At 42.2% G+C, this 26,105-nt stretch overlaps 1 protein-coding gene across 1 annotated transcript in view; it reads left to right on the top strand.

Annotated features, from left to right (window-relative positions):
• LOC126184988 (uncharacterized) overlaps window positions 1–26,105 on the top strand; it is a 253,943-nt gene that overhangs the window by 188,959 nt on the left and 38,879 nt on the right. The window contains exon 6 of the mRNA XM_049927697.1: window positions 9,808–9,841. Within this exon, the coding sequence (XP_049783654.1) occupies window positions 9,808–9,841 (34 nt within the window). The remainder of the gene's footprint in view (window positions 1–9,807; window positions 9,842–26,105) is intronic.

The raw sequence follows: 26,105 nt of genomic DNA, 5'->3' as shown, positions 1-26,105 counted from the left end.
ATGAACAATTGTGAAAAGGATAGATTGCTACTCAAAATAAAGATGTCACATTGAGTTGCAGACAGGAACAATGAAAAAACTTCTGCACACTAAGGTTTTGGCCAAAGCATCCTTCAGAAAAGGAAGCAAAGACACACACATTCACACAAGCAGGCATGTCTCTCACACATGACTACTATCTCCAGCCACTGTAGCTGGGCTGCAACTGCAACTGTTGTGTAGAATTAAAGCAGTAATTGGGAGTGGGGCAGGGAAGGGGGAAGGACAGCAGTGTGTGGGTGGTGGTTTTGTGTGTGTGTGGGGGGGGGGGGGGGGGAGGGGGGGCCTGGGGGAGGGAGGAGGAGAGTTTTGTCTATCAGAACACAGCAGGAACTACAGTAAAAGGTGGTAGGACAAGGCCTGGGCAGTATTGAGAGGGTGGGTGGGGGGAATAGGGAGTGGAAAAGGAGAGGAGCGGGGAGAGGAAAAGACTGGTGGGTGCATTAACAAAAAGTGAGCACAATGAAGGTGAGGGGATGTGAATTGGGAGGAGGTTATTGGACAGAGGGGGGCAAAAACTGTGGGGTGGAGGGTGTGGGGGCAGTAGGTTATCATAGTTTGAGGCCAGTGTAATGTCGAGAGTGGAGGATGTGTTGTAAGGTTAAATCCCACCTGTGCAGTTCAGAATAGCTGGTGGTGGAGGGGAGGATCCACATGGTCCGGGTTGTGAAGCAGCCATTAAAATCCAGCATGTTATGTTCAGCTGTATGTTGTGCCATAGGGTGCTCTGCTTTGCTCTTGGCCAGAGTTTGGCAATGGCCATTCAGCCTAGATTGTAGAGGATGGCCAAAATAAGAGGCCTCATGTCTTACAAACAACATACATATAATTCACTCATTTATTGTAAATTCAGAATACAGAGTAGTAAATTGTTATTATGGAAAAAATATATACTGTACATTCAGCAGATCAATAGTTCACAGGAGGTGCTGAAAATGTTCACCATAAACTTCGATACACAACTCAGCATCTCAGCATGTTTCTGAAAACTTTTGCCAAGTCATTTGATATTATTTCTGCAATCACATTGTAAATGTTTGTTTTCAACTCTTCAATTCTATGCAGATTGTCACTGTAGACATTACCATTTAAATTACCCCACAAATAAAAATGACAGACAGACAGATTGGGCAATCTAGGAGGCCATAAACTTATGGAAACTGTATGTTCTTCTCTGAAAGCTTCATGGACGTTTGACACAGAAACCCTTCAAGTATGCTGCATAGCACTATCTTGCTGGAAAAATGTATACTGTTGTTCTTTTTCCATTAACTGTGCTGTGAATGGTTGGAACAATTCCGTTACATACATTTGAGAGTTTGTGGTGGTGGTAAAGAAAGTGGGGCGTACAATCCATTGACCTGAAACTGCACACAAAACACCTACTTTCAAATCTTGCAGAGGCACCTCAAAGCATTTCCTATGATTGCCTGTTGACCAATAGCATCTGTTTTGAGACTTCATGTACCCACTAAAGTGAAACCATATGTTGACTGAGCTGAAGTAAAGATTTGGATCTAGATAACCGGCAGTAACGTGTGAGTAACCATTTGCAGTAGTGTTGTTGTTGTTGTTGTTAGGTTTTAATGCTTGCATCACTCGTACATTGTATGCTCACTTACGTAACAGCTACAATATGTTCTAGCATGACGTTAGTTTGAAGTTTAGTTGGGAGGATAGACATCCAGTTCATTTCCATGGGCTGCTTAACATTGTCTTTTCCAGCAAACAAACTTTATGTACGCATTTACGTTTGGCATCAGCGACTAAACCTGTTGCTCTAAATTTAGTAATAAATTTCCACACAGCACTTTCTGTAGCACCGGCTACCTCTGGATATTTTATCATGAACCTTTCATTTAACATTTTAAATGATTTACATCCAAAAAAAGTTTCAATAATGAATACTCTTTGTTCAATTGAAAAAGGCCTTCTGCAGAACTGTATTCACAACAAGCTTCAAACTAAATACTGACAACACAGCACTGACCACTAAATTGCTGCTTGACATCGTATGAAATCACTTGACCCTACACGAGCACCACCCTAGTGTTAAGAAATATATATACCCAAGTATCACATTCAGTATAACATGGGGCCCCTTTTATCATAGCCACCCCATAGTAGGGAAGGCAAATGGCCGACTTCATTTTTTTGGGAAATTTTAGGAAAGTGTGGTTCATCTATAAAGGAGATTGCATATAGGGCACTAGTGTGAACCATTGTTGAGTACTGCTCGAGTGTTTGGGATCTGCACCAGATCAAATTAAAGCAAGACATTGAAGCAATTCAGGGGCATTTTGCTAGATTCGTTACTGTCAGGTTCAAACAACATGCAAGTATTACGGAGATGCTTTGGGAACTCAAATGGGAATCACTGAAGGGAAAGTGACATTCTTTTTGAGGGGCTCTATTGAGAAAATTTAGAGAACCGGTATTTGAGGCTGACTGCAGAGCGATTCTACTCCCATTAACGTAGATTTTGCATAAGGACCATGAAGATAAGATTAGAGAGATAACGTCACATACAGAGGCTTAGAGACAGTCATTTTTCCCTTGCACTATTTGTGATTGGAACAGAAAAGGAAATGACTAGTACTGGTACAAGGCACCCTCCACCATACACCATATGGTGTCTTGCAGGGCATGGATGTTGATGTTGATGTTGATATCTATAGGTGGTTGGTAGTCATACCAATATAAAAAGCTGTGCAATGATTGCAGCAGACCTGGTATATGTCATGGCTGCTTTCACAGGTGGCTCAGCCTATGATGGGATATAACAAGCCTGTGACAGGGGGCAGATCTCTCACCTGGTTCTTCCACAGGGATATGATCCCTGTGGAAAGGGGCTGAGACTGGGAGTAGGGTAGGATGGACTACAATGTTTTGGAGGTTGGGAGGGCAATGGAACACCATCTTAGGAGGGGTGGGAAGGATCTTGGGTAGGATGTCCCTCATTTCAGGACAGTGCAGCTGTAAATGTAAATGCTAAGATATAACAGTTACTATGCTCGTGACCGCCTTCAGGGGGGGAGGGGGAGGGGGAGGAGGAACACCTGTGGCCACTATGTAAAACTTTGTGCGATCTAGTACTTCATCTTAGCATGTTACTAAAAGGAGGATAAACAGTGTTTCATGTACCAAACTAGCCAATCATCTATAATTAATGATATACAGTGTACCCTGTGGAATACAACAACCAAAGAAATTCTGTCAGATAGTGCCACACTGTAACTGTCAATTTCCATAACAAAATGAAAAGGCAGGAAAGATTCTTACTGCTAAAGATGGAACATGAATGTGCACAGGGAAGACTGCCGCCTGTGCTTATGTCTGCAACAATTAAATTTTAATGTGCACAGCATACTGTGAGATTCATCATCTGCTTACCTTAGAGATTAAGATATTGAGCCTTGTGGTGTTTTGAGAGCCATGTTTGCTCAACATAACTCGCTAAAAGTGCCCTACACATTCTCACATAAAAAACTGAAAGTCACTGGATTTTTCATGGAGGGTTTGGGGTACAGGACAAAAGATGTGCTTGTAAATAAAAAAATGCCACTTCTCCTGTCCTCATGTGAGGAGATCCATAATCTTTTCTAATCAGACTCATGGCATATGTTGTAGAAGCTACCATTGGTGCATGTTGTGACTTCACCCAGCCAGTTTTCTCAGTGTAAATATGTTGTCTTAATACTGGAAATAAATTCATTTGTTTGTTGAGCAATCTACACTGCTTGACGAAAACAGTGATACATCAAGAAAACATGGTAAGATGTCATTGTCACTTTTTACATACGCACCACTGGTGGATATGTAAATGCTTATAGTTGCAGTTCTCTAGGACAGGTTGAATGGCCACCAGAGTACATTAGTATTCTTTATGTTTAGTGTTGTTACCAGGCCTGGTGAGATGTATAAGGGGAGAGAACAGTATGTTGAGTGATCCCTGTGAAGAACACACATATGCCATGTACCCATGTGAGGCAGCATTATAAGTACCTGACAGAGTTTGAAAGGGGTCTCATTGTGGGTCTCCATTTTGCAAGCTAGTCAAATTGTATAGTATCCAGATTTGTGGGGCATTCAGGTGTGATAGCCTAATGTTAGATTGCATGGGAACATGAGGGCACTCACACTTGTTGTCAAAGTTCTGGTCTACCACATCGGACCACCACAAGGGAGACTCATCATAATTGTGCACGAAGCACTTTATAACACCTCCACATCTCCACCTGCCATCTGATAGCAAGTAATGGATTCCCTGCAAAAATCATCCCTCGCCATTGATCAAAGGGGGTGCAATGTCATACTGGTAAGTAGGCTCATACGAGTACTGCCATGTTTATGCATAGATCATTGTTATTATGAAATGGACTAGTGCATAACAATATTGATTGTAATAAAATAGTAGGAAATAGACACATAAAAAGAAACATTAGTTGGGATGAAACTAATGTTGCAATTTTTTGTCAGAGTACTTCACCTGCGGAAAAAGTACAGTGTAAAACCAATGAAAATTCTGTGTACTGTTTCCTACAAGATTTAAACAGCTGTTCTTCTCAAGGACTGACCAAAGAAATAATACAAGAAATAACATTACAGGAATATGTTACGCTAAATAGAAGTATTCAGCATTACATTGTGGACTGAATGGCAGGTTAGGCAGGCAGCATTGGAACTGTTAATATATAGCAGTCTGGGAGAATAATGTGTTATTGAAGAATTACCCCTCTCCTGTGTTTGTGGAATGTCTGATATTGGATTGAACCAAGTTAATCACAGAAATATATTTGTGTGTATATTCAAATGGATTCTTGAAGTAAGTGATATTATTCATGGAGTTGGATGTGTACCCAAATAGGTACTTGCTGTAAGTGGAATTATTCATGAGATACGGTGTGTACTTCACAATGAGAACATTCTGAATATGGAAGGAATGACAATGACTGAATCAATCTATTGTTGTATTTTTGTGCTGTGTGTGAACAGTAGTGCACAGGTGCCCCCTGCTATAGCAAGAACAAACATGATGTACAGAACATAGTACTTTCTAGAGCAACACGTAAGATACAGATTGTGCATAGCACTGAAAACTTTGACTGGACGACAGTCATACAGCATAAAGAAAAGGTCTAGCACTCGTTAGCGATTGCTTAAATAATGCTGCTCTTTGGCGGATGACTAGAGTGTGCCAGGGGGGCTGACTGAGGTGGCCCATTCAAACGAGCCTGTGAACTGTATGGATGTGCACTCTCTGAAATTGTGTATGTCCTGAGTGAAGATACATCACTGCCACCCCACTCCACACCCCACCCCTCTCCCAAGACTTAACAAAACATTACCCCCCAAGACTTAACAAAACATTAATATTGTCCGCCGCTCGTGGTCTCGCGGTAGCGTTCTCGCTTCCCGAGCACGGGGTCCCGGGTTCGATTCCCGGCGGGGTCAGGGATTTTCACCTGCCTCGAGATGACTGGGTGTTTGTGTTGTCCTCATCATTTCATCATCATCCAGGAAAGTGGCGAAATTGGACTGAGCAAAGATTGGGTAATTGTACGGGCGCTGATAACCACGCAGTTGAGCGCCCCACAAACCAAACATCTCAAAACTTTAATATTAAAAAATCCGGAAGAAATATCACTTTATACTCCAGATAATCAGTTATGGTACAGTTTAGAATCAGGGGGTATCTTGATTTTCCTGACAAAGCTCAAAATTAGTTGATATAGCAAATGTTTCATCCAGTTCTGATAGAAAAGGTTTCATCTAGTTCTGGACCATTACAGAAACTGATAACCACAGGCCTTAATCGGTGACCCATGCAGGGATTAGCAACAGGGACACCGAGATCTTCACCGTCTTGGATGTACCCTATATTGTTCATAAGTATGGCCTCCAAAGATGAAATAATTATTCATCAGGCTGAACAACAGTTCCAAAAACTAAACACTTGTTACTTGTTCTGTTGGTTCTTAAGTTCCAGTATTTACAGTTGGTAAGTAGTGTCCCCTTCTTCTTTCATACTCTTACTTCTCTTTCTCAGTTTGAATTTGCCATTTAGTAACTTACATGCACCTTTCATATTTCTATTTTCTCATAAGATGAGAGTACTGTGTGATCTTTTGAACAGTCTAGAGGGAAATGTATGATACAGGGAAAGTATGTCAGGACCTTATTCTTGCTGCATTCTTCAGCAGACCACATACATACTTCTAAATGATTAATGGAAAATCTCATATAAAGATGTGAAACAAATACTAACAAAGAGATAGAGGGGCTGGCCAGTACTTACCTCAGCTCAGTACAGCCGATAGATACACAAAAAACAGAACCGAAAATTTACGTTCCTAGCTTTCGGAACAAATGTTCCTTCATCAGGGAGGAGAGAGGGGAAAGAAAGGGAAGAAGGGAAAGGAGATTCAGTTACTCACAACCCAGGTTATGAAGCAACAGGGAAAGGAAAATAGGGAGGGTAGCAAGGATGGAGGCATGGTTGTCAGAGGGAAGCCAAAGATATTCTACTGTAAGTACTGTGCCAGCTTCAAACCAAAGAGGATGCATACAGAAGTAAAGAGGTATATAGTATAAAGATAAACACAACTATGTAGGATGAAAAGATGCGTGAATGGCTAAAGAGGAAAGGGAAAGAGGAGAAGACTGAAGAGTAAATGGGAGTGAGGTTGTTTAATGTAGGTTCAGTCCAGGGGGATGGCGGGATGAAAGGACGTGTTGGAGTGCAAGTTCCCATCTCCACAGTTCAGAGGGACTGGTGTTGGGTGGGAGAAGCCAAATGGCACATGCGGTGTAGCAGGTTCCTAGGTCCCTAGAATTATGCTGGAGGGTATGCTCCGCTACTGGGTATTGGGCATCTCCTAGGCGGACAGTTCATCTGTGTCTGTTCGTGCGCTCAGCCAGTTTAGTTGTTGTCATACCGATGTAAAAGGCTGTGCAGTGCAGGCATGTCAGTTGATAAATTAAATGTGTAGTTTCACACGTGGCCCTGCCTTGAATTGTGTATGTTTTACCAGTAGTGGGGCTGGAGTAGGTGGTTGTGGGGGGGATGCATGGGGCAGGTTTTGCAGCGGGGTCGGTTACAGGGGTAGGAACCGCTGGGTAGAGAAGGTAGTCTGGGAATATTGTAGGGTTTAACAAGGATGTTACGGAGGTTAGGGGGGTGACGAAAGGCAACTCTGGATGGTGTGGGGAGAATTTTGTCAAGGGATGATCTCATTTCAGGGGTTGACTTGAGAAAGTCATATCCCTGGCGGGGTAATTTGTTGATGTTTTCGAGGCCAGGATAATATTGGGTAACAAGGGGGATGCTTCTGTGTGGTCTGGGGGTAGGAACATTGTTGTTGGATGGGGAGGAATGTATTGCTCGGGAGATCTGTTTGTGGACAAGGTCTGCAGGATAGTTGCGGGAGAGGAAAGCACTGGTCAGGTTATTGGTGTAATTGTTGAGGGATACGTCACTGGAGCAGATATGTTTGTCACGAATACCTAGGCTGTAGGGAAGGGAGTGTTTGATGTGGAATGGATGGCAGCTATCAAAGTGAAGGTACTGTTGTTTGTTTGTGGGTTTGATATGGACAGAGGTGTGGATGTGAGCTTCAACAAGATGAAGGTCAACATCCAGGAAGGTGGCTTGGGTTTGGAGAAGGACCAGGTGAAATTCAGATTCAAAAAGGAGTTGAGGTTATGGAGGAAATTAAGGAGCGTTTCTTCACCATAAGTCCAGACCACAAAGATGTCATCTATAAACCTATACCAGGCCAGGGGAAGCAGCTGTTGGGTCTTCAGGAAAGCCTCCTCCATGCGGCCCATGAAGAGGTTGGCATAGGATGGAGCCATCCTGGTTCCCATGGCCGTTCCCCTCATTTGTTTGTAGGTCTGGCCTTCAAAAGTGAAGTAATTATGGGTGAGGATGAAGTTGGTAAGTGTGATAAGGAACGAGGTTTTTGGAAGATCTTCGGGTGGGTGTTGGGAGAGGTAGTGCTCAAGGGCAGAGAGACCATGGGTATGTGGGATGTTTGTGTAAAGGGATGTAGCATCTATGGTGACAAGAAAGCTTTCAGGTGGGAGAGGAGTGGGAATGGATTTGAGGCGTTCTAGGAAGTGGTTTGTGTCTTTGATGTAGGATGGGAGTCTGCGGGTGATAGGTTGGAGGTGCTGGTCTACCAGAGCTGAGATACGTTCGATTGGGGCTTTGAAGCCCGCTACAATGGGACGGCCAGGATGGTTCTCTTTGTGGATTTTGGGTAATAGGTAGAAGGTAGGGGTACGTGGCTCAGGTGGAGTGAGTAAGTCTATGGAAGCCGTTGTGAGGCCTTGTGAGGGACCTTGGATTTTTAGGATTTTCTGCAGCTCAGTCTGGATGGAGGGAATGGGATCCTGGGTAACAGCTTTGTAGGTTGAGGTGTCGGAGAGTTGACGCAGTCCTTCTGCCACATACTCCACACGGTCAAGTACGACAGTTGTGGAGCCTTTATCCGCCGGGAGGATGACAATAGAGCGGTCTATTTTCAGCTCCTCAATGGCACGGGATTCAGCTGGGGTGATGTTGGGGTTTGTCGGGATGTTCTTCAAGAAGGACTGGGAGGCAACACTGGATGTGAGGAATTCCTTAAATGTCTGCAAGGAATGGTTTTGGGGGAGGGGAGGAGGATCCCTTTGAGAAGGCAGTCGGAACTGTTCTAGACAGGGTTCAACACTGGGTCTAGTATTTGGGGGCTGTGTTTGGGTAGTGAAGTGATATTTCCAGTTGAGGTTCCGGGTGAATGAGAGGAGATCTTTAACCAGGGCAGTTTCCTATTTTCCTTTCCCTGTTGCTTCATAACCTGGGTTGTAAGTAACTGAATCTCCTTTCCCTTCTTCCCTTTCTTTCCCCTCTCTCCTCCCTGATGAAGGAACATTTGTTCCGAAAGCTAGGAACATAAATTTTTGGTTCTGTTTTTTGTGTATCTATCGGCTGTACTGAGCTGAGGTAAGTACTGGCCAGCCCCTCTATCTGTTTGTTAGTATTTGTTTCACATACATACTTCAATCATTGTGGGTCATTACTGTTAGTATGAAGTTCCTTTGTTTGAAAAGATAAGTCATTTGTGCTTTTGTGTTATGCTGTCCATTTTATGTGATTTTAGAAACTATGTATTTATCAGAACAGTTTCATTGTTGAAATGTTTTTAATTAGGTGATAAGACTTACAGGCATTTTGTTTGGTCCACAGTTTATTATGTGGAGTGCCATGTATCATAATTATATTGTATGTATAAATTATAAAAATATCCTTTAACTTCACTATAAAAAAGTTAATGTGTACAGCCATTTTGTTCTGAAGTTATTGCCACATCCTTGGTATCCCTGGGGCACATGACCAAAAACTTTAATAACTTTGAGAGACCATCTTTACCATTTTCTAGTTTTATTTCGTGCCTATTGAATAAAATTTCTCCAATAACTGAAAGCAATCCATGTAAGAAAACTTGAACAATGTGTTTTGTTTACCATATATGTGTGAGTTCCATGTCCTTACCATTAACTATTTTCATGGTGCTGTTCAGACTTTTATAGGAGTTTTATCAGCCATTTGCTTAACTGTAGGTTGCTGAATGAGTGTTTCTTTTAATCATGCTTATGAGTTTTGTGCTTTCATTCAATTACTACAGTATTTGCTTTCATTCAATTACTACAATATTTTTTTGTATAGTGATGGAAAAAAATTTGAAATGAATACCATGTCTCTTTCTTTCTTTTTCCTCACAGGCAGCCATGAACCGAGAACAGTTTGTGGATTGGAGTAAGTAATGATAACACTAAAGGGAAATTAAATATTGAATATCCCCAAAATTAAAGGTTTTTTTATAAGAATGTTGTAAGAAGAAACTGAGTGTGAACAACAACAGATATTAAAATTGTACTTCACAAGATGGAACAAACGACTTGGTGTAACTGGTAGACATACTAAGTACTAAAGATCATCTCTTAAGCTCTTAAAATTATGTATTCTTTCTTCTGAAGCTGAATTAAGAAGCAGTGTATCAGAATGCTGACAAAGAGGCTTTTCACCCAGAAGCTTGTAACTTGCACAGCCCCCATTCAGAAGAGAGCAAGGGAGCAGAAACATAGGAAATGATGATTCGTGGGCTCTGGGGTTGTCTCCATTAACTCTTTCTTATATGTGTTGTCCAGTAAAGACTGACACTGATACCGTTGAGGCAATATTAAAGAAAATAGCATTTCCTCATTCAGTGTAGGTATTTCTGAGTAATATGCATGTGTTTCTTCTTTTCATCTGCTCCTAATAGAAATAATTGGTAAGGAAATGTGTTTGCACTACACATCAGTCATTATGCGACCTCCAGGGACTTGAGTTTCTGCTGTGCCATCATAACCAGAAAATACATGTGTAGCATTTTATCAACCTATGATAGCCACTCAGTTCAGGACTCATTGAGTTTATGTCCCACTGATTTTTCCATTTTAGTCTTCTGGAATGTTGTCAGAATTGGTAGGCAAGGTGCAAATTTTGTGCAGAGAAATTTAAGGTGGGAAAAGTGAAAGGAAAATTGCTAGGTTCCATCTATGTAGTAAATTGTGATGTATTAGAGCAGGACTCTGGCTTACACTAAACCTAAGTTTAATATCAGTTACATTGTCGTGTAATATAATCCATACAATTTGTCAATGGCCTTGCTGCAGTGGTAACACAGGTTCCTGTCCGATCACCAAAGTTAAGCACTGTTAGGCTTGACTTGCACTTGGATGGGTGATCATCTGGGTCTGCTGAGCGCATTTGGCAAGTGGGATGCACTCAGCCCTTGTGAGGCCAGTTGAAGAGCTACTTCACTGAGAAGTAACAATGTTATGAAAAGGGAAGTTGCTACTCACCATATAGCATAGATGCTGAGTTGCAGATAGGCACAATAAAAAGACTGTCACAAATATAGCTTTCGGCCAGTAAGGCCTTCATCAGAATTAGACAACAGACGCACACTTACACACTCACGCAAATGCAACTCGTACACATGACTGCAGTCTCAGGCAACTGAGGCCACACTGCGAGCAGCAGCACCATTGTGTGATGGGAGTGGCGACTGGGTGGGGATAAGGAGGAGGCTGGAGCGGGGGAGGGATAGTGGGGTAGTGGTGGCAGACAGTGACATGCAGTTGGGTAGAGTGCAGGGACAAGGTGGAGAGAGGGTAGGGCAGCTATGTGCAGTTAGGAGGTTAGATGGAGTGCAGCAGAGAGGTAGGGGGGGGGGGGGGGTGGATAGGGAAAAAGGAGAGAAGTAAAAAGACTGAGTGTGATGATGGAATGAGGGCTGTGTAGTGCTGGAATGGGAACAGAGAAGGGGCTGGATGGGAGAGGACAATGACTAACAAAGGTTGAGGCCAGGAGGATTACAGGAACGTAGGATATGTTGCAAGTAAAGTTCCCACCTGCGCAGTTCAGAAAAGTTGGTGTTCGTGGGGAGGAACCCTATGGCACAGGCTGTGAAGCAGTCATTGAAATGAAGTATGTCATGTTTGGCAGTGCGTTCAGTGACTGGGTGGTCCACTTGTTTCTTGGCCATAGTTTGTCAGTGGCCATTCATGCGGACAGAGAGCATTTTGGTTGTCATGCCCATATAGAATGCAGCACAGTGGTTGCAGCTTAGCTAGTAGATCACATGACTGGTTTCACAGGTAGCCCTGCCTTTGATGGGATAGATGATGATTGTGACCAGACTGGAATAGGTGGTGGTGGGAGGATGTATGGGGCAGGTCTTGCATCTTGGTCTATTACAGGGTTATGAGCCATGAGGTAAGGGGCTGGGAGCAGGGGTTATGTAGGAATGGGCGAGTATATTGTGTAGGTTTGGTGGACAGCGGAATACCACTGTGGGAGGGGTGGGAAGGATAGTGGATAGGACACAGAAATGTCCTTCTTTTCTGCTATGCCCCTCCCCACTTCTCCACTGCCCTTCGTCTAACCTCCTGACTGCACATAGCTGCCCTGCCCTCTTTCCTTCTCGTCTCTGCATGCTCCCCAACAGCACGTCACTGTCTGCCACCCCTACCCTACTATCCCTCCTCCTCCCCGCCCCAGCCTCCTCCTTTCCCCTCACCCAGTCGCCACTCCCATCATGCAATGTTGCTTCTGCTTGCAGTGTGACCTTAGTTGCCTGAGACTGCAGTCACGTGTGTGTGTGTGTGTGTGTGTGTGGGGGGGGGGGGGGGGTGTCTAATTATGAAGATGTTACTAGCCGAAAGCTATATTTGTGAAAGTCTTTTTATTGTGCTTATGTGTGACTCAGCATCTCCGCTATATGGTGAGTAGCAGCTTTCCTTTTCATAATACTGTTAATTCCATCCTGGATTTTCCATTGTTTGATTTTTGACTGAGAAGTAGCAGCTGGGGTATGAAAACTGACAACGGGCGGGAGAGTGGTGTGCTGACCGCATGCCCTCCAATCCGTATTCAGTGATGCCTATTGGCAGAGGATTCCATGCAGTCGGTTGGTACTGTTGGGCTTTCTGAGGCTTTTTCAGATGGAGTTTCATTTCAGCTATTGATTGATATAGTTATTAGATGTCCTCATGAGGGATATTGTGCCTAATTCTGTCCAATTGGTATGTTAGATTGTCACAATGCTGAACTGGTTGGAGGGCCCTACCCACAATGATCAAGACGTTCTTTGAGGAGATATCCAGGGGCCTTGCTGGTCAAAATATTTTGATAATCACGAAGATAATCAGTGGAAACTTTCGTCATATGCTGGCGGGTATAACACTCAGGTGACAAAAGTTATGGGATACCTCCTAATGTTGTGTCTGACGTCCTTTTGCCCAGCTTAGTGCAGCAACTTGACGTGGCATGGACTCAAGAAGTCATTGGAAGTCCCCCACTGAAATATTGAGCCATGCTGCCTCTATAGCCTCCTGTAATGATCGAAGTGTTACTGGTGCAGGACGTTGTCCGTGAACTAACCTCTGGATTATGTTCCGTAAATGTTCAGTGGAATTTATGTCACGCAATCTGGGTGATCAAATCATTCACTCAGGCTGTCCATAATGTTCTTCAAACCAATCGTGAACAATTGTAACATGATGCATTGTCATCCATAAAAGTTCCATCATTATTTGGGAACATGAACTCCGTGAATGGCAGCAGATGGTCTCCAAGTAGCTGAACATAACCATTTCCAGTCAATGATTGATTCAGTTAGACCAGAGGACACAGTCCATTCCATGTAAACACAGCCCACACCATTATGGAGGACAACAAGCTTGCACAGTGCCTTGCCAACAACTTGGGTCCATGGCTTCACGTGGTCTGCACCACTCTCAATCCCTACGATCAGCTCTTACCAACTGAAATTCTGACTCATCTGATTGGGCCATTGTTTCCCAGCCATATATGGTCCAGCCGAGGCTAGGAGAGGCAATGCAGGTGATATCACACTGTTAGCAAACACACTTATGTCATCTGCTGCCATAACCCATTAATGCCAGATTTTGCTACACTGTTTTAACAGATACATTACATGTTCCGTATTGATTTCTGTTGTTCTTTCCTGCAGTGTTCCTCATCTGTCAGCACTGACAACTCTACACAAACACTGCTGCTCTCGAGAGGTAATGATTGACATTTGGTATTCTCAACACACTGTTGACACTGTGGATCTCGGAATATTGAATTCCCTAGAGATTTCTGTAATGGAATGTCCCATGCATCTAATTCCAACTGCCATTCTGAATTCAAAGTCAGTTAATTCTCATCATCTTTTCACGTGAATCACCTGAGTACAAGTGACAGCTCTGCCAGTGCACTGTCTTCCTACACCTTGTGCATGTGATACTACTGCCATCTGTATGTGTGTGTATCACTATCTCATGACTTTTGTCACCTCTGTGTACATGAATATATTGGAAAATTAGCCTATGTCTTAGCTCATACTTATTGAGAATTCACGCAGTGCATTGTCTCACATGACAAATTGTGTGCTGGTCATTCCTGTTTGCAAAAAGTGTAAATAAATGTACTTTACAGTCTGTAAGCCAATATCTTTATCGTCTGTTGCAGGATTGTAGATCATATGGTAAGCATGAATATTGTGACTTTCATGGATGCCATTAAACTGCTCTTAAGAATCAGCAGGGACTTAGAAAAACCACATGTAAAGCACAATCTTTTTTCACAATATCTTGAATATAGTGGATGCAGGTGACTAAGTGGATTCTGTTTACCTAGATTTTCAAAAGTCATTCGGCACTGTATGACATTATTGACTGCCAGCTGACCTGTGATCTTGCAGGATATTTTCATAAATTTGTGATTGCTTGGAGAACTTTTCATTAATGGAACCCAATTTGTTGTACTTCATGGTGGTAATTAACATACATTAAAATAGTATCTGCTGTGCTCCAGTAATGTGTAACATGGCCACCAATATTCTCAACATACACGTATAATTTAACAGATAGGGTAGCCAAATCTGAGTGATTGCTGACAAAGATTTATGACTTACAGAAAAATGGTTATAAGAAAATGCAGTATGACTTAGTATCTCTTCTTGGTGTGCTGAATTTTAATTCTCTTTAGAGGTGGATAAATGCTAGATAAATCGTATATGAAAGAAAAAGAACTCAATAGTACCTCATTAGGTAACCACTACATTTCAGGAGCCTTTTACATTGGTTAAATACCTATAGCTAATACTAATAATCTACATGAACTGGAGCAAACAGTTTAAATCAGCAATAGGGTTGGTGAATGGTAGAATTAAATTTGTTTGAGCAGGGTGTATACGACCCGGGACAACTGGGAGATCCGGGAAAAACCCTGGAATTTTTTCATCCGGGAGAAAACCGGGAAAAACCCGGGATATCTTTAGAATTCCGGGTATTTTTCAATGTTTTAGTTTTCAGTTAAATTTTTGTAATTTTGACTGGTAAGAACCGATACTCTAACAAAGTATATTACTGTATCCCGCTACTGCAGAATAATACTTCAACAATAAAACATAAACGAGAGAAAAAAACGAAAATAACTTTTGCAAAGGAAATGCGCCATATACAACAACGACACACAGTGTTCATGCAAGGGTCTGCCAATTGAAAATGTGTCACAGGCTTTAGGAAGACAATGCAGTGCTCCCTAACAACAAATTGCTTCCAATGAGCGTGAAGTTGCAACTGTTTACATTCGATTTGTTTTAGCAGTTACGCGCGGGCTCATACGCATGCGCAGTTGGGTCACGTTTGAGTAGTAGATTCTCCCGTTTCTGGCTACAGGAATGTGGCTGTTGGCTGTGCAAGCAGTCGCAGCAAGCAGTTAGATGCTACCGGGAAAAGGGGGGGCACCAAATTCATATTCTTGAGGGGGGGGGAAAAATTGCTTCACAAAGTGCCTAGCATCCAGGGCACGTTTGTCTATCGATTATTCATATGATTTTGAAACGCTTCCCTGTTGGTTTTTGAACTTTTTTGAACACATTTTAAGTTTATTTATGAATGAATCATAAGTTGACTTTTGAATGCATCTACATCCATACTCCGCAAGCCACCTGACGGTGTGTGACGGAGGGTACCTTGAGTACCTCTATCGGTTCTCCTTTCTATTCCAGTCTCATATTGTTTGTGGAAAGAAGGATTGTCGGTATGCCTCTGTGTTGGCTCTAATCTCTCTGATTTTATCCTCATGGTCTCTTCGCGAGATATACGTAGGAGGGAGCAATATACTGCTTGACTCTTCGGTGAAGGTATGTTCTCGAAACTTCAACAAAAGCCCGTACCGAGCTATGCATGCATAGTGTACGTTATGTCTCTGTCAGGAGAATCCTCGTCGCATCTAGAAATAAACATTCCGCAGACAAAAGGGGGCAGGGCAATACGAGCTGAGGGAGTAAAGCCGAACGGATGAATGCCAATCGCTGTCTGATTATGTGCTTGATTGGGTTTGCGAATGATCAGCATTGTTATAATTACTAGCGAAATCCATAGATTCAGACTACCAGAATGGAAATAAACTACTAACAGGAATAACAGGTGAGAAAGATTACGTATTATCTTCTCGGTGTATCCAAGAAAATGAAATTTTGACAGAAAATTTTTGGCCAGATCGCTACACTAGTAAGGATCAGTTGTACAGTCCCTGGCTAGCAGACATGTAAGCTCTATTCTGGAAGTAACTCGGAAAACGTGTTGTTAGAACACATAATAACGCCTAACCAGAAAATAATCGCGGGATAACTAAACCTGTGATTCTGACAGGGTTAGAGAAGTTAATCGGCCAACAAATTTTGACAGTGGCAGCAATAGCTACAGAATTGGTGATGAAAAGATTGTTAGAACGAGGAAGGAGAAGAAACGGTGACATCACACAGATTATGGAAGAATAAGACGATTCCAAATTAATATAAAAATTTCGTAATACTACTTTTCGATCTCATGCTTGAGGAGCTGGTACGTATGAATGAAATGTGAAACTATTTCCTAACATAAAGCCTTTTGTTTGTAGTAGGCCTAATAGGCATTTGATATTGGTACTTTGTGGATTATATTCTGTTGTGTTATAAAAATGGCCATTTGTGCCAAAACAGTCTCGTTTATTTGGTGTGTTATAAATTGCTGCCATATTAGAAAGGCCTATTTTGTTTTATCTAGCAAACAGAGACAAAATAGACGATCGAGAAACCACACCAGTCTCGGGTATTATTTGTATTAACAGCTTTTTCAGTATTAGATAATGAAATTTCGATTTTTCATGTAGCAAAACGTTTGACGAGGTAGTAGATTCTTTCGCAGAAAGGAAAGCACGCCATGTAAAGGTGTAGCAAGATTAGAGAGAGAAAAATGCTAGCAGCTAAGGTTTGAAGAAATGTGTAATTTCTTGCTTATCTCTTGTCAGTATTGGTTTTATATATCCTATATTTAATTTTATGTCACACAAAACAGCAAGTTATTAACTAATAGGCAACAAAGAGTTCAGACTTCCTGAAGAGTTCTTGTTCTCTCAATTACAAATAATCCCATCCGCTATTAAAATTCGAGATTTTTTTTAAAGAGGGGCAGGCTGTCAAACCGGCCGACTGGGAGCAGGAGAGGCACCACAGGACATTTCATTTCCACTCGCCTGAATATAGTTTGGACGTGCGGTAGAAAAATACTTTATGAAGAGGCGTGGCACTGCACTTTGGCATACCTAAGACCAAATAATATGTCTTACATTTCCTCGAATACATATGTATTATGTTTCAGACTTTTCAGAAAGATGTGCGCTACCAGATGAACATATTTTAAAAATTCGATTTTTTAAAGTCTTGGCTCGGTTCGCAAATGTCGTAGATCCGGGGCTGATGCGCAGAGCAGTCTGAGTTATACGAGGTGCATTCAAGTTCTAAGGCCTCCGATTTTTTTTTCTAATTAACTACTCACCCGAAATCGATGAAACTGGCGTTACTTCTCGACATAATCGCCCTGCAGACGTACACATTTTTCACAACGCTGACACCATGGTTCCATGGCAGCGGCGAAGGCTTCTTTAGGAGTCTGTTTTGACCACTGGAAAATCGCTGAGGCAATAGCAGCACGGCTGGTGAATGTGCGGCCACGGAGAGCGTCTTTCACTGTTGGAAAAAACCAAAACTCACTAGGAGCCAGGTCATGTGAGTAGGGAGCATGAGGAATCACTTCAAAGTTGTTATCACGAAGAAACTGTTGCGTAATGTTAGCTCGATGTGCAGGTGCGTTGTCTTGGTGAAACAGCACACGCGCAGCCCTTCCCGGACATTTTTGTTGCAGTGCAGGAAGGAATTTGTTCTTCAAAACATTTTCGTAGGATGCACCTGTTACCGTAGCGCCCTTTGGAATGCAATGGGTAAGGATTACGCCCTCGCTGTCCCAGAACATGGACACCATCATTTTTTCAGCACTGGCGGTTACCCGAAATTTTTTTGGTGGCGGTGAATCTGTGTGCTTCCATTGAGCTGACTGGCGCTTTGTTTCTGGATGGCATCCACGTCTCATCCATTGTCACAACCGACGAAAAGAAAGTGCCATTCATGCTGTCATTGCGCGTCAACATTGCTTGGCAGCATGCCACACGGGCAGCCATGTGGTCGTCCGTCAGCATTCGTGGCACCATCCTGGATGACACTTTTCGCACTTTCAGGTCGTCATGCAGGATTGTGTGCACAGAACCCACAGAAATGCTAACTCTGGAGGCGATCTGTTCAACAGTCATTCGGCGATCCCGCAAAACAATTCTCTCAACTTTCTCGATCATGTCGTCAGACCAGTTTGTGCGAGCCCGAGGTTGTTTCGGTTTGTTGTCACACGATGTTCTGCCTTCATTAAACTGTCGCACCCACGAACGCACTTTCGACACATCCATAACTCCATCACCACATGTCTCCTTCAACTGTCGATGAATTTCAATTGGTTTCACACCACGCAAATTCAGAAAACGAATGATTGCACGCTGTTCAAGTAAGGAAAACGCCGCCATTTTAAGTATTTAAAACAGCTCTCATTCTCGCCGCTGGCGGTAAAATTCCATCTGCCGTACGGTGCTGCCATCTCTGGGACGTATTGACAATGAACGCGGCCTCATTTTAAAACAATGCGCATGTTTCTATCTCTTTCCAGTCCGGAGAAAAAAAATCGGAGGCCTTAGAACTTGAATGCACCTCGTAGTGGGTAGTCTCCACATGACCCGTGTTTCCATTTAGTGATTTTGCTGTTTCCCCTTCGTTTACTCTCATGTCAAATGAAAACAAAATGGATGTCTGTGGCTGGGAGCTATCAAGTGAATTAAAACACATTCACATAATTACGGAAGGCCAAAATATGTCATTAGTTCCAGATTTTATTTTATTTCCACCTTTTTGACAGCAAGCATTAATCGCCTTGCAAAACAATGAAGTTATTTTTGTCTGTTTGCTAAAGAAATTTGCCTTTAGTAACCTTTTCCTCAGAGGCAGTCAATGTATTTGAGACGATATGTTTAATTCCACAGTACTGGGTAGTTTCAACTGTTCGCTACATTTCAAGTGGAAGTTTTCATTTTCTAGCACGTACCGGTATGGCATTATGTCATAATAAAGAACCAAACATGATATAATACAGTACTGGTGCTCCAAGAAAATTTACATCCCGGAAACCACACTGAAAAGCTTAATATCAGGTCGAGGTCTACTTCATTGGGAATCCGGACACACAATACACTTTAAATGTGCACATTTTAATATTGTTCACGAAATTCCGATGCTCTTGCAGTATCCTCTGATGTCTTGTTTCTTTTATGACATAATGTATGATCTTTCAATGTTTTACACGTACGTACATACGGGCTTCCTACGTCATGATAGCTACCCAAGCGCGGTGTCGCCTGTTATCTGCGCTTTCTGGCAACTGCTGAAACAAACCTATTTCTAACAGGTCGCGGGAAAATGTTGCGAATAGGGGTTTGAAAAGCATTACTTTCAAAGTAAATATCCTTTTACATAAGGTGAACTATGTGCAAGAATGTACCATGAATTTATTAAATCACAGAGCGTTTGACTCTCATTTAAAAATCAACTTCTTGATGACGCGCCGTTTAGAAGAATTTCGAACCCTGAAGATCAGACATTTATGTCATTATTAAAAATTTTACTGGCACATTTGTGTGATATATCTTAAAGTGTAACATGCGCAAAAGAGATCAACAATATATGCGAAAGCTTAGCTTCTCTTGCAGCTTGAGAACAATATTACATGTGAAAACTTTGCTTTTCTTGTAGCAACACTATGTATATTAATTTAAACTATTAACTTTCCCTGTTTGTGTGTTCGTGCTTCGTAACAGTGATGTTGCTGTTGGCTGACTACATCACGTGTCATATGCTCTGAATATCCGCTGTCATCGGCTGGCGAGATCACGTGACATAGCTACGAACGGCCTACAAAAGCGCATCAAAATCTCGATTTCAATGATTCGGAAAGTAACATGTGTTGTTTGGTGGAATTCCAGTGTATACCTTCGTAATACGAAAATACGCAGCGTACATGTTGCTGTACATCAAAGATGTTTCCAAAACGTGTCTTTTTCCCTGAGTTTCGTTTTCTAAAGTGCCTGGGAATTGTACGTCCGTGTATAAAACCATAACCATTCAAAGGATTGATAACGGAAAATAAACTGTCACCTGGGAGAAAGTGTACTTTTAACTGGGAAATCCGGGAATTTTTTTTCGCTGTCCACGTATACACCCTGTTGAAGGATTGGGGGAAGTACAGTGCATCTGCAAAGAAATCTGCAAGCAAGATGCTAGTGTGTCCAATTTTAGAGCACTGATTTGGCATTTGGAATCTTTATCATATAGCTATGTCAGCAGAAACCACACAATTCCTGAGAGCCACTGCTAAGTTCATAATAGGTTAATACAGCCTGTATAAAACTGTAACACAGATGCTAGTTTGAACACAAATGCGGATTTTTGGAAGATAGGTGGAGTTAGCTTCATGTGTTTAGTCTCCCAAGCTATATTGTATCCAGCAGATCTTTCTTTACAATAGTCTTTGTAATGGAATGGTTTTAGAGGACTGCAACTGGTTAATAATGCACAAATAAACAATTATTTTCTGTATCACCCACACATTATTTCTGTTCAACACAACAGTCAGTAGTCATGTTATCATCATCTGGTGAATTTTTTGCTTTCTTGATTTTAAATATATCATAAGGGAAACTAACTTGTGAAAACTGTAAAATTAGGAGAAAACTGTAAAATTAGGAATCAGACTGATTGGCCAGTGCTTACCTTTAGGAGATGATATTCCCAGAAGTACCTATAGACATTTAAGCGTAGGGGGGGGGAGGGGGGGGGGGGGAAGAAGAAAAAAACAGTAACTAGCTTTTGGAACTGTTGGTTTCTTCCTTTAGGGGGAAAAGTGGATTGGTGGGGGAAGATCAGAAAATCTGTAGTAAAGAAGGGGTGATACAGATGCTCTGTCCTCACTACTGATGAGGGAGGGATTAAAAGTTCCAGAAGATATATGTTGTTTCTGCTGTTTTTAAATGTGTCAGTTGGCAGTACTTGAAATGTTTCTTTTTGAAGATAAATACAGACCAGACATTCAACCTGCTCTTTATTTTAAATTTCACTCACGGCATGTCCATGTGATGTCTCTGGCAACCAGCAGTCTGGAGATAGGGTATAGTTATGTTGCAGTTATGCTGAAGTGCTTATGTTAGAAACAGCACTGAAGAATGTCAGTAAAATTTCTGCATGTAACAAAAAACTGTATGTACTGTATAGGTTTTTGGCAATTTTACATATAAGAAATACACTACTGTGCAAAGGTTAAGAATGAAAATAACTTTTACATGAAGTGTTACTGCCAAGTAACAGTGTTTGATGAAAATTGGTTCCTTATTTGGAAAGAAATGATAATGTATACTACAGAAGTTACATACACAATGAGGTAAACAGAAATGACACTTTTACTGAAAAACAATAATTACACTGAAGTTACTGTGGTTTCTGATGGTCCTCTGGATGTTAGAAAATGTGGGACATGATTCTTAATAGGGTGTATGCTCACTATGGACCGCAACACATGCTCTGCAGTGTGCTCCCATGCTGGCCACAAGGTTGGTAAGGAGTTATTGTGGCAAGGTGTTTCACTCCTCCACCAGCATGGTTGGCAAATGCTGGATGGTTGTTGGTGCATGTGGACATGCTGCATTGTCTCTCCCCAGTGCGTCCCACATGTGCTTGGTGGGATTTAAGTCCAGGAAACGGGCAGGACAGTCCATTCAGTGAATATGCGCCATTATACCACAACACCTGGGCCACCAAAATGACCATGTTTGACAATTTTCTTGGAAGCATTATGTGTCTATGTAAGGCGAGAAGTGGAAACACATGATGCATTGAGACCCAATGTCAAACATGACTGTTTTGCTGGTGCAGGTGTTATGTTATGGTGTGGGGAGTCATCATGTTCCACAGGAGTACTTACCTCCAAATTGTTGAACATGATACACTCACTGGTGAACATTATTTTGGCACTGTACTTCTTCCCCATGTGCAACTTTTCAAGGGTGCTTTTGGCCCTGACTTAATTTTTGTAGAAGACAACACGACCGCATCAGACAGCAAAGGGAGTCTTGTAACAAGAAATTATTCGCTGTCTGCTTCACAACCGCTGTGCAGCAAGCTATGTAAATTTAAGTATTAAGTGTGTTTCTCTCACTTGTTGCTTCTTTTTCTGTGTGTTTTTGCTTTTAGGAAGCTTTAATTTTCGAGTACTAGTAATAGTGTTCCATAGATTTCATGTTTGTTTTGAATACAGTCAGAGAGAGTCCCTTTAGTCAGCTGTAGTGCCAGTGTCGTCGTAACTGCTGTCTGCTTCACATCTGCTGTGCAGCAAGCTATGTAAATTTAAGTATTAACTGTGTTTTTCTTACTTGTCACTTCTTTTTCCGTGTGTTTTTGCTTTTAGGAAGCTTTAATTTTCAAGTACTAGTAATAGTGTTCCATAGATTTATGTTTGTTTTGAATACAATCCAGAGACAGGTAGTGCTTATTTTCATTGTTTTCAACAAGAAGTGTTTAGTAACCACAGTTTAGTCAGCTATCTGCCACCTTTAGTGAATTAGCAATCGAGCTAAAAGTTGATTAACTCTCTACAGTAAATTGTTGGTTTCTTAGGATGGATAGGATGTGTGACTGCTGTGTACGGATGCAGGAGGAGCTGGCCACTGTTCGTGAGCAGCTGAACATCCTGATGGCCACAGTCAGCTGTCCTCAGGCTGCTGCCTTGGAGTGTAGTCGCAGGCAGTGGGGAATCTGGTGCATCACATGGTACACCCCAGGTGTTATATGCTTCACCCACGGTCCTGCTGTCGAGACATCTTCACGGGTACCAGGCGTGGTTGGGCCACCCTCTCCACAAGGGGAGTGGCGGGTTAAGCGGTGTTCACGTCGCTCGAGACAGAGGGTCAATGTGGAGGCTGGCCATGTGGCATCACCCGCTCTGCCTGTGAGTGGACATGTGGCCGCTCCTTCAGTAAGGTCCGAGCAGGCACACAGGGGGAGGGGTTTATTAGTTATTGGGAGCTCCAACATTAGGTGGGTGATGGAGCCCCTTAGGGAAATAGTGGAAAAGCCGGGGAAGAAGGCCCGTGTTTTCACTCTGTCTGCTTGCCGGGGGGTCTCATCCGAGATGTGGAGGAGGCCCTGCCAGCGGCGATAGAGCGCGCTGGGTGCACCTGACTGCAAATTGTTGCTTATGTCGGTACCAATGACTCCTGCTGTCTGGGTTCAGAGGTCATCCTCAGTTCATACAGGCAGTTGGCGGAGTTGGTGAAGGCGGAAAGCCTCGCTCATGGTGTGGAATCTGAGCTAACTATCTGTAGTATGTAGTATCATTCCCAGAACTGATAGGGGTCCTCTGGTTTGGAGCCGAGTGGAAGGTTTAAACCAGAGGCCCAAATGATCCTGCAGAGATCTGGGGTGCAAATTTCTCGACCTCCGCTATCGGGTGGAGAAATGTAGGGTCCCCCTGAATAGGTCAGTCGTGCACTACATGCAGGAAGTGGCTACAAGGGTAGTGGAGTATGTGTGGAGTGCACATATGGGTTTCTTAGGTTAAAGAATTCCCTCCCTAGGCCCGACAAGATGGCTCCTGAGACTCAACAAGGTAGTAGTAGGTAAAACGCAACAGGGAATAACAATATTAATGTGGTAATAGTAAACTACAGGAGCGTCTATAGAAAGGTTCCAGAACTGCTCTCATTAATATACGGTCACAATGCCCACATAGTACAAGGGACGGAAAGTTGGCTGAAACTGGATGTAAACAGTAATGAAACTCTAAACTCAGATTGGAATGTGTACCGCAGAGACAGGCTGGACAGTGAAGGGGGAGGCGTGTTTATAACAATAAAAAGTGCAATAGTATCAAAGCAAATCGATGGAGATCCGAAATGTGAAATAATTTGTGTGAAGGTCACGGTTAAAGCAGGCCCAAAAATGGTAATTGGATATCTCTATAGGCCCCCTGACTCAGCAGCTGTTGTGGCAGAGCACCTGAAGGAAAATCTGAAAAATATTTTGAGTAGATTTCGTGACCATGTTATAGTTCTGGGTGGAGATTTTAATTTACCAGATATAGACTGGGATTCTCAAACGTTTATAATGGGTGGCAGGGACAAAGAATCCAGTGAAATTTTTTTAAGTGCATTATCTGAAAACTACCTTGAGCAGTTAAACAGAGAACCGACTCATGGCAATAACATATTAGACCTTCTGGTGACAAACAGACTCAAACTATTTGAAACAGTTAACGCAGAACAGGGAATCAGCAATCATAAAGCGGTTACTGCATCGATGATTTCAGTCATAAATAGAAATATTAAAAAAGGTAGGACGATTTTTCTGTTTAGAAAAAGTGACAAAAAGCAGATTTCAGAGTACTTGACGAATCAACACAAAAGTTTTGTCACAAGTACAGATAGTGTTGAGGACCAGTGGAAAAAGTTCAAAACCATCATACAGTATGCATTAGATGAGTATGTGCCAAGCAAGATAGTAAGAGATGGAAAAGAGACACACTGGTACAACTACTGAGTTAGAAAACTGCTACGGAAGCAAAGGGAACTTCACGTCAAACATAAACATTGCCAAAGCCTTGCAGACAATCAAAAATTACATGAAGTGAAATGTAGTGTGAGGAGGGCTATGCGAGAGGCATTCAACGAATTCGAAAGTAAAGTTCTATGTACTGACTTGGCAGAAAATCCTAAGAAATTTTAGTCTTATGTCAAAGCTGTCAGTGGATCAAAACAAAATGTCCAGACACTCTGTGACCAAAATGGTGCTGGAACAGAGGATAACAGACTCAAGGCCGAAATACTAAATGTCTTTTTCCAAAGCTGTTTCACAGAGGAAGACTGCACTGTAGTTCCTTCTCTATATTGTTGCACAGATGACAAAATGGTAGATATCGAAATAGATGACAGAGGGATAGAGAAACAATTAAAATCGCTCAAAAGAGGAAAGGCCGCTGGACCTGATGGGATACCAGTTCAATTTTACACAGAGTATGCGAAGGAACTTGCCCCCTTCTTGCAGCGGTGTACCGTAGCTCTCTAGAAGATCGTAGCGTTCCAAAAGATTGGAAAAGGGCATAGGTCATCCCCATTTTCAAGAAGGGACGTTGAACAGATGTGCAGAACTATAGACCTATATCTCTAACGTCGATCAGTTGTAGAATTTTGGAACACACATTATGCTCGAGTATAATGACTTTTCTGGAAACTAGAAATCTACTCTGTAGGAATGAGCATGGGTTTCGAAAAAGACGATCGTGTGAAACCCAGCTCGCGCTATTCGTCCACGAGACTCAGAGGGCCATAGACACGGGTTCCCAGGTAGATGCCGTGTTTCTTGACTTCTGCTAGGCGTTCGACACAGTTCCCCACAGTCGTTTAATGAACAAAGTAAGAGTATACGGACTATCAGACCAATTGTGTGATTGGATTGAAGAGCTCCTAGATAACAGAACGCAGCGTGTCATTCTCAGTGGAGAGAAGTCTTCTAAGTAAGAGTGATTTCAGGAGTGTCGTAGGACTGTTGCTATTCACAATATACCTAAATGACCTTTTGGATATCATCGGAAGTTCACTGAGACTTTTTGCGAATGATGCTGTAGTATATCGAGAAGCTGTAACTGTGAAAAATCGTACTGAAATGCTGGAGGATAGGCAACGAATTGATGCATGGTGCAGGGAATGGCTATTGAATCTCAATGTAAACATGTGTAATGTGCTGTGAATACATAGAAAGAAATATCTTGTGTCATTTAGCTAAAATATAGCAGGTCAGCAACTGGAAGCAGTTAATTCCATAAATTATCTGGGAGTACGCATTAGGAGCGATTTAAAATAGAATGACCATATAAAATTAATCGTCGGTAAAGCAGATGCCAGACTGGAGGACATTGGAAGAGTCCTAAGGAAATGCAATCCGAAAACAAAGGAAGTAGGTTACAGTACATTTGTTCGCCCACTGCTTGAATACTGCTCACTG

The sequence above is a fragment of the Schistocerca cancellata genome, chromosome 4 (assembly GCF_023864275.1).
Source record: "Schistocerca cancellata isolate TAMUIC-IGC-003103 chromosome 4, iqSchCanc2.1, whole genome shotgun sequence".
Taxonomy (NCBI): Eukaryota; Metazoa; Arthropoda; class Insecta; order Orthoptera; family Acrididae; genus Schistocerca; species Schistocerca cancellata.
This window is presented reverse-complemented; position numbering and strand designations above follow the sequence as displayed.